We start from the raw sequence: 9,564 nt of genomic DNA, 5'->3' as shown, positions 1-9,564 counted from the left end.
AGTAAAATCTCACATTGTGCACCAAAATAAGCTACACAATGGAATCTCTAGGTCAGAGTGTAGTCACTTTACATGATTCCAAATTGCTTTCCAAAGTTGTCCCACTGATTTGCAACTGCAACACCAACAATACACTAGTGTGACTATCATCCTACAATTTCTCCAATACCAACTATTCCTATCTTTTATCCTTTTTGTTTTTCTAATCTGCTGGGTACATTGATTTGTTTTTCTCTGATTATTAATGAATTAGAGTATTGTTTCATAGTCATTAATAGTTTGCACTTATTTTGAGAATTATTTGTTCTCATACTTGCTTATTGAGGAATGGCTTTTGGATATATACACACACATATCCATAGATACATAGGTAGACTAATTATGCAGACATAAATTTGCTTTTTTTTTTTCGAAAATGAATTTTAAAAATTATTTTATTGATTCTGTCAAGAATACCTTTGATAATTTAATTGATATAGTATTAAAATGATAAAGTAGCTTTGGTAGTATTGTCATGTTTATTATATTGGCATTATCCAGCCATAAGCATGAAATATTACTGCTCCAAGTTCCTATTCCTTAAATTTCTTTAATGAGCCCTTTGCAATTAAATCCATAAAGATATTTTGTACATCTTGGTATGTTAATTTCCAGATAGTTTATGCATTTTTAAGTTTTTTGGAATAGAAATTCCCTTTATATTTTTGCCTCTTGAATTGTCTTATCCATATAATATAGGGTTTTTTAAGAGTTTATTTTGTAGCCTGCCACTTTGCTAGAGCTATGAATTCTCTCAATTACAATTTTTATGAATTCCCTAGGATTTTCTAAATAAATCATTATATTGTCAGCAAGTAGGAATAGTTTTATTTCCCTTTTGCTTAAATTTATGTCTTTAACTTCTTTCTCATTTTATTGTTATTTCTAGCATTTTCAGACCTATATCAAATAATAACAGAAAGAATAGATACCCTCGCGTCACTCTTTTACTGGGAAAGTTTTTAGTACATCCTTATTGTATATGATGCTGGCTTTTAGTTTTGTATAGATACTTTTATAATACTGAAAAAAGTCCTTCTATGTCTATACCTTGTAGAGATTTTTTTTTTAGGGAATAAATCAACATTGTACTTTCTGAAAGTCTTTTTCTGCATCTCTGGAGATAATCATGTGGTTTGGGGATGTTTTTATTTTTAATGAGTAATTATTTTAATTATTTTTCATGTTGACACAACCTTGCATATTTATAACCTCTGATATAAATTCAATTTAACTATAATGAATGATTTCTAGTATGAATCATTGTTATATTTGAAAGGATTTTATTTAATTTTTGAATTCATTCATTCATTCATTCATTACATTCATTAATATTATTCTGTGGTCCTTCTATGTTTTAGTGCTCTTTTCTAAGTATTACTTGTCTCATAAAAGATATCTGATCTTGTGTTTTCTTTCTTAATCTTTGAGAATAATTTGTGTATACTGGTTCTAATTTTTTTTAAAAACATTGTCCTACGGTAATGTATGTAAAAGAATTATGTGAATCTATCAATACCAGCAATTTCTTCACCCTCCTTCTCTCCCTCCTTCCCTGACCCAGGCAGTTTCTTTATATCTAGTTCTAGTTCCTTTTCTGAGATTGGGTTATTGGTTAAGATCTGTTTAATCTTCAGTCAACTTGAATATTTTATATTTTTTGAGAGCTTCCTTATTTTCACTTTAAATCGTGCCAAATTTTTGCCTTATTCTCTCCAGTGCTTAACACAGTACCTGGTCTATGGTAAGTGTTTTACAATTGCTTGATGATTGTCTGATAGCCACTATATATTGGAATCGGAACTTGAATGCAAGTTCTTCTGAATCCCAACGCTGGCTTTCCTAACTGCTTCAGCAGCACACAGCAAAAACAGAAAAAAAATAAATGCAATTTGAAAAACACGATATCCTCCACTTAATGTTGCCTTTGACTTGCCTCTTCTAGAGGTCAGGATAGGTAGCAGAGACTAATTATAAAGACAAAACATTTTTGGTTTTCTTTCTTCCTTCCTAGTTCTTACTATTCCTTTCCAGGACGCCCCCAGTCTCCTCAGGATCCTTATTTTTACCTAGCTGTAGGTGATGGATCAGGCTGCATTCCAAACGCCCCGCGCCTGTGCAGTACTGGCTGTTTCCCAACAGTCATTATCTCAGCATAGAGAACCGTCACAGACTTGACCTTTGAATTCATCCAAACCCCGGGCTCCCAATTCTCAGCTCTTTTAAATCCCTGGCTCCAGGCAATGTGCATGGATTACCCAGTTTTGGATTACCAGGGTTCTTTCCTAGAGGAGGACAGCACCCTGATCCGCTTTGCTTTGGAGAAAAACAAGAAAGCCAAAGGCTCAGGTGAAATTACTCAACTGCTCACTAGCCTCTGTACTGCCGTCAAAATCATTTCCTGCGTCGTGCGTAAAGCGGGAATAATCCAACTCTATGGAATTGCCCAGCCAACAAATACGATGAATGAACACGTTAAGAAATTGGATGTCTTCTCCAACGAGCTGATTATTAACACATTAAGGTCATCCTTTGCCACATGTGTCCTTGTGTCAAAAGAAAATACAAGTGCCATAATAATAGAACCGGAAAAAAGAGGAAAATACGTGGTTTGCTTTGATCCTCTGGATGGTATTTCTAACACTGACTGCCTTGGTCCCATTGGCAGCATTTTTGCCATTTATAGAAGGACATCAACTGGTGAGCCTTCTCAGGACGATGCTCTGCAGCCTGGTCGGAATATAGTAAGCTCTGGGTATGCTCTATATGGCAGTGCCACAGTGATAGTGATCGCTACAGACTCTGGGGTAAATTGCTTTATGCTGGATCCAGATATTGGGGAATTCATTTTAGTCAATAAAAATATCCAGATCAGGAGCAGAGGTAATATCTATAGTATCAATGAAGGCTATACCAAGGATTATGAGCCTGCTGTCTTAGAGTACCTCCATGAAAAAAAATTCCCTCAGGACAATACAGCTCCCTATACAGCAAGATATGTGGGTTCCATGGTTGCAGATGTGCACAGGACCTTGGTGTATGGAGGAATCTTTCTGTATCTAGCCAATGAAATGTGCCCCCATGGAGAGCTGAGGCTCATCTATGAGTGTAACCCAATGGCCTTCATCATAGAAAGAGCTGGTGGACTGGCTACCACAGGAAAGGAATCAGTACTGGATATTGTTCCTACTGAAATCCATCAGAAAATACCCCTGATTTTGGGGTCTCCTGAGGATGTGAAGGAGTTCTTGAAGATTTATAAGAAGCATGCTGAGAAATGAAAAGATTGTCACTCTAAAAAAAATTGCCAAAGATCACACCACATCCTGTGACTCTGACCATGAATGCTCAAGTTTTCAGGGCTAAGCAATACTCAAATGCCAGATATTTCCCACTATCCTTCCAAACACAGCATAAAGTCTTGAGCAAACTAACCAAAATGCCATTTCTATAATAACACAAATAGCTAAGATATTTGAGAGGCAGGAGGGACAATGGAAATAAATGTTATTCCTTTCAAATAAAAGACTATAGTATTTTACTAGGGGATTCTGTAAAATGTAAAAGCCACCAGTAGCAGGTGACTGGGCTGCTGTGAGTTGGAGAAGTAGACAATTTAAGTCCCAAAGAAAAGCTTTCTCCTTGGTTCTTATCACCAAAGAAGCAAGTATTGTAGGGAATTTCTAAATCCTAGGAAATAAGCATTTTGCTGATTTATGGCAAAATGAATAGTCATCTTTAACAGAAAATGACTGTTAGAATATAGTAATAGATTAATTGTGCTTTTTTTTTTTGGTAGGGTAAGCACAAGTGTTTGATGGGAAGAGGTCAGGAGAAGCAGAAAGATATCCTTTCTTGGTTGGGATCTTCTCTCTGTGAAAAAGTGGTGGTATAGGATGTGTAGATTGTGATGACAGCATTAGCACCCTGGATACCTTAGAATTAGCGGAAGTCAGGATAAGCAAAAGTCCTTAGTCTTTATTCTTGGTCTTAAGAGGTAGGATTGAATTGGATGGAAGCAGAATCTCCGGGACCTACCTTCCTTCTTCATCTCCCATCCAGAAGTGTCCCTGGCTAGTTTTAACTCCACTCCCTAGTCCCTCCTATAATAATCTGCTTACACCAATTATCAAACCAGCATAATATGGTGCTTAAGAATCTTGGCAAAATTGTGACCCTCGCCATAAATCTCTAGAATGGTGAGATATTAGGTGCAAAGATCCAGGGTATTCAACTTTCAAATCATAATAAGTGATTTCTGGCTAGTCTTTTAAAAAGAGTAGTGGCACTAGATTCTTACTCATTGAAATTGGGAGGGCAACTAGATAGCACAATGGAAAGAGTTCTGGCCCTGAATTCAGGAGGACCTAAGTCAAATCCAGCTTTAGATACTTAGTTTTTTTCACTTCTTAGGTATGTGATCCTAGGCAAGTCACAAATTGCCTCCAAAACAAAAAAGAAATTGGGAACATATGATTGGAAATGATTTATTTTGTATTGAACCTAGGATTTCTTCATTATAAGGACCTGGAACTTCCTCTATCAACAGGAACTAGTATCTTTGATTTAATATCAAAAATTTGGGAGACTGAGCAGCAAATGACTTGTCCAAAGTCAGAGACGAGTTTATCTGACTGAGACTAGCTCTCTATCCACTAGGGAACTGTCAACTTTGTGTGTATATGTGTGCGTGCAAGAGAGAGATCAAGAGCCAGAGTCAGAGCCAGAGCCAGAGACACAGAGACAGAGGCAGAAACAGAGACAGACACACAGAGAGACGGAGAGAGGGAGAGAGGGAAGGAGGGAAGGAGGTAGAATTTAACCATAATAGGAGAGGCATGGCTTCTGAAGCAGGAAGGTGTGGATTCAAGTTCTGTTCCTAATGCATAATGGCTAGCCCTAGCCAAGTCGATTTACTTTTGAATAGCCATAATTCTCCTGTCTACAAATTATAGAACATAGAAGGGTAGAGGGAGTAAGGGTAGAGTTTCCTCACCAGGAGTTCCATACACCAATGAAATTACACATCTGAATGAGAAAAAAAAAAGCAGAGAAGAGGGAAGGGAAGAAAGAAAGGAAAGGAAAAGGGGGAGGGGAGGGAAGAGAAGAGAGAAGGGAGGAGAAGAGAAAAGCAGAGGGGAGGGGAAAATAAGAGAGGAAAAGAAATCACTTAACCACAGCATTTTCTCAGTCAGGGGTGTTCTTGCTAAATGCTACAATAGTGAGGTTTTGTTGTATTGATTTTGGGGGGGGAGGCGGTGTTTCTGCTTTTCTTAAATACAACCAAATTGCAAGGTGCTGCACTTGTTTATTGTGGTCTATGTTACACTAGTACCATTCATGTCTAGTAACAAGAAGCTGCTCCACATGCATGCTAATGCATGCTGAAATTGTAACGTCAGCCTCAATTTCTCTTTAGTCTTGGTAACTGCAGTGAACGAGATTTCCTCTTTCACTGTGTGGTCCATGGCCAGTTCCCTAGAGTGATCCCCCAGCTGCATTTCCCACAACTATAATGAATGGCCTGATACCCCACATCCCTTACAAGGGAATATCCTTGGCTGCACTTTCATTCGACTCCAGGGCAAGCAGGAAATGTGTCTTATGTTTCATTGGGGTCTTCTATGTCAAGGGGTTGGTGCCCAGCTGAGACAGGTGAAGCAATTCTCCTCCTGGGTCTCAGAGCAGACGCAGACTTTAGTAGAAGGAATACAGTCCTTGTATCTTTCCCCATTCCTCAGTGTTTCTGGGTTCAAAACCAAAGTCATCAATGTTATAAAAATTAATTTGGGGAACTTTTATAAGCTGATGAAATGATCAGCATTATAATTCATATAATAATCAAAAGAAATATTAACTTTGAAAACTATAAAAACTATGATTTAAAACCATGATACCCGAGTATGATGATGAGACATGCCCTGACAGATGTGTAACAAGATTTGGGGTATATAATGAAGTATATTTCTATATACATTCATTGAGAGAATTTGTTTTGCTTGACTGCATATCTGTTAAAAGAAATCAGGGAAGGAATGAAAGAAGAAAAGGAAGGAAGGAAGGAAGGAAGGAAGGAAGGAAGGAAGGAAGGAAGGAAGGAAGGAAGGAAGGAAGGAAGGAGAGACCATAAACTAAAGCTAGGTTCTTCCCAGACATATCTACATATCTTTTTTTCTCTCAACAATAGATTTCTATAGTGCAATAGAACACTAGATTTGGCATAAGAGGAGGGGGGATACTAATCTTAACTCACCTGTGTCTTAGATAAGGTTTTTTTTTTTCAGGTTTCAGCTTTCTTATTTTTAAATTTGAGTGGGTGACAATGTATGAACTATAAAGTGCCCTTTAGCCCTAAATCTATGTTTTAAAATCTTTAATTGGTTCTTAAGCATGAAATAGTTTGTAAGCAATCTATAATTGTACCCTAATGAGAATTGTTCTTCCATTTAAAAAAATAGTTGATTTATTTGGAGACATAGGATCTTGCAAATTTCCTTAAGGCTCATTTATTGAAAGCTTTCTGTCCTGTGAAAATTTCACTTCTCAGAATTTGGGAGTTGTAGCTTCATAATCATAAAATACTCAAGCCTTCAAAAAACAACCTAGGTTGGGAATTCAATGCCCACAAACCTGGAGCAGTGCTAATCACATTCTTCTCCTGTAGCTCATTCAACACTTATTGAGAAATGTATCCTCCATAAAAGGGGGAAATCTATAAGGTCAAGCATCTGATTTTCTTTTTCTCTAGAAAGACTACCTGTAATTTATCTCAAGAGAATAATTTTTCAGTTAAGTAAATGTATTTGGTCTCCTTTTTCTAATATAGTCTCTATTACTTTCAGGATCAAATTTAAGTCTTCTGTTTTCTAAGACTAAAAAGATGCTGATAAATGTTTAACTACCAGGTTGCTATGCTATAAGAATGATAAAGGGAATAGTTCCAGAGAAGCCTGGAAAGATTTGGATGAAATGACGTAAAGTGCGCAGAACCAAAAGAATCAAATAATTTGGATAGTCTTATCATATTCCTACATAACTAATGAAACATGCCATCCATCTTCAGATAAATGGTTAATCATTATGTTTATCAGATTTCTTAAATTGTGTTGCAATGTTATGGTATAATTATTATCCTACTATAACCTACATGCATACAAATCTACAACCCTTACATACATATTTCTATCATCCATATTTATATATTTATATCTACCTATAGGACTAATTAAGGACTATGCATATTTGTAACAGGTTTTGCTTTTCTTGCCTTCTTAATAAAGGAGAGAGAGGCAGAAAGGAAAAAATTTGGAACTAATTTTTTTTTTAAAAGCTATGAGAAATGACCACTGCTAAATGGACAAATTTGGAAGTATCATGGTGTGTTTTTATTGCAGGCACTTAACTCCCCAGTAGCAAATTACTAAGAGAGACAAAGTCAAGAGGTTTGTGTGGGTCCCACTTGGCCTTTGTTTTACTTTTACCTATTTTAATTTATTCTGACAATAAATTTATGGGTTTCATATTTCTTATAAAACACCTGAGGATGACCCTCTCCTTATGTCATCCAATGTCTCTGTCCTGCATGAGAGTACAATGCAATAGAGTGCCAGAATCAGCTTGAATCAGCTTATGAGAACCACTTGTTAAATTTTCTGTGTGAGCCTTTACCCCTCAGAAATCAGCAAATGCTATAAATCAGGTTTGAGTTATTGTTTGGGTGATTATCTAAATTTAATAGATGAGAAAAATTATAATAATGGCAGATTAAGCTTAAGTGTATCATATATATATATATATATATATATATATATATATATATGTGTGTGTGTGTGTGTGTGTGTGTGTGTCCCTTCCCTTGGTACCATAACATCCCAGCACACCCCTAGTACGATAAAAATAATACACAAAAGGAAAATCTTAATGCAAGGCTGAAAGTTCAATCAACGTCTCATTGCTAAATAGCTTTGCTTTCTCACTGGAGGCATAAGTATGAACTATTTTGTAAGTATACTTTTAGGTGCAGAATTACTATAAATGCAGGTCATATTTTATAAATCTGTCCTATAGAATTTAAGCAATGTTATACATAAAATGGTCTACCAATCTCAATTTTTTGTCCACTTTTCCCATGTTTTTTGTCAAATAGCTTTTTTAAATTATAACTTTTCATTTTCAAATATATATGTGGATAGTTTTTGACATTCACCCTACAAAACCCTGTGTTCTAATTTTTCCTTCCCTTCCCCCCACCTTCTCTCCCAGTCCTCAGGTGATCCAATAAACATGTGCAATTCCTCTATACACATTTCCCCAAATATCATGCTGCACAAAAAAAATCAGATCAATAAAGGAAAAAAAAAATGAGAAAACAAAATGCAAGCAAATAACAAAAAGAATGAAAATACCATATTGTGGTTCACATTCAGTTCCCACTGTCCTCTCTTTGGGTGTAGATGGCTCTCTCCATCACAAGACCATTGGAACTGGTCTGAATCACCTCATTATTAACGAGAGCCATGTCCATCATAATTGATCATTGTATAATCTTTCTCTTATCATGTATAATGATCTCCTGATTCTGCTCATTTCACTCAGCATCAGTTCGTGTAAGTCTCTCCAGGCTTCTCTGAAAGCATCCTGTTGATCATTTCTTATTGAACAATAATATTCCATAACATTCATATACCATAACTTATTCAGTCATTTTCTAACTGACTGGCATCCACTCAGTTTCTAGTTTCTTGCCATTACAAAAAGGGCTGCCACAAACATTTTTGTACATGTGGGTCTTTTTCCTTCCTTTATGATCTTTTTCGGATATAAGCCCAATGGAAACACTTTTTGAACAAAGGCTATGCACATTTTGATAGCCCTTTGGATATAGTTCCAAATTGCTCTCCAGAATGACTGAATCAGTTCACAACTCCACCAACAATGTATGTGTCCCAGTTTTCCCACATCCTCTCCAATATTCATCATTTTCTTTTCCTGTAACTTTAGCCAATCTGAAAGGTATGTAATGATACTCAGAATTGTCTTAATTTGCATTTCTCTGATTAATAATGATTTAGAGCATCTTTTCATATAACTAGAAATAGTTTTCATTTCTTCATCTGAAAATTGTTCATATCCGTTTACCATTTATCAATTAGAGAATGGCTTGAATTGTTATAAATTTCAGTCAACTCTATATATTTTAGAAATGAAGCCTTTATCAAGAGCCATTCAATGTAATTTTTCCCCTTTTTATTGTTTCCCTTCTAATTTTGTCTGCATTGATTTTGTTTGTACAAAAAGTTTTTACCTTAATATAATAAAAAGTATCCATTTTGCATTCAATAATGTACTCAAGTTCTTTTTTGGCCACAAATTCCTTTCTTCCCTACAGATCTGAGATGTAAACTATCCTTTGTTCTTATAATATCATTTTTTAAACTTTCTTTTTTTATTGAAGCTTTTTATTTTCAAAACATATGCAAGGATAATTTTTCAACACTGACCCTTGCAAAACCTTGTGTTCCAATT

General features: G+C 35.8%; 1 protein-coding gene across 1 annotated transcript; it reads left to right on the top strand.

The window, feature by feature from the left end:
• The first annotated feature begins 2,152 nt into the window (after positions 1-2,152).
• On the top strand, positions 2,153-3,580 carry LOC100930321 (fructose-1,6-bisphosphatase 1-like). The gene has a single exon (XM_003760061.4). The coding sequence runs from the start codon at positions 2,283-2,285 to the stop codon at positions 3,318-3,320; it is 1,038 nt and encodes a 345-aa protein (XP_003760109.1). The 5' UTR covers positions 2,153-2,282; the 3' UTR covers positions 3,321-3,580.
• The last annotated feature ends 5,984 nt before the right edge of the window (positions 3,581-9,564 follow it).

This window comes from Sarcophilus harrisii, chromosome 1 (assembly GCF_902635505.1).
Source record: "Sarcophilus harrisii chromosome 1, mSarHar1.11, whole genome shotgun sequence".
In the NCBI taxonomy this organism is placed as follows: Eukaryota; Metazoa; Chordata; class Mammalia; order Dasyuromorphia; family Dasyuridae; genus Sarcophilus; species Sarcophilus harrisii.
Note: the sequence above shows the minus strand (reverse complement) of the source record. Positions and strands in the feature narration are given on the sequence as shown.

What these genes read in the sequence shown, in the direction of transcription:
- LOC100930321 (XM_003760061.4), top strand. Translation starts at nt 2,283, where the DNA reads ATGTGCATGGATTACCCAGTTTTGGATTACCAGGGTTCTTTCCTAGAG.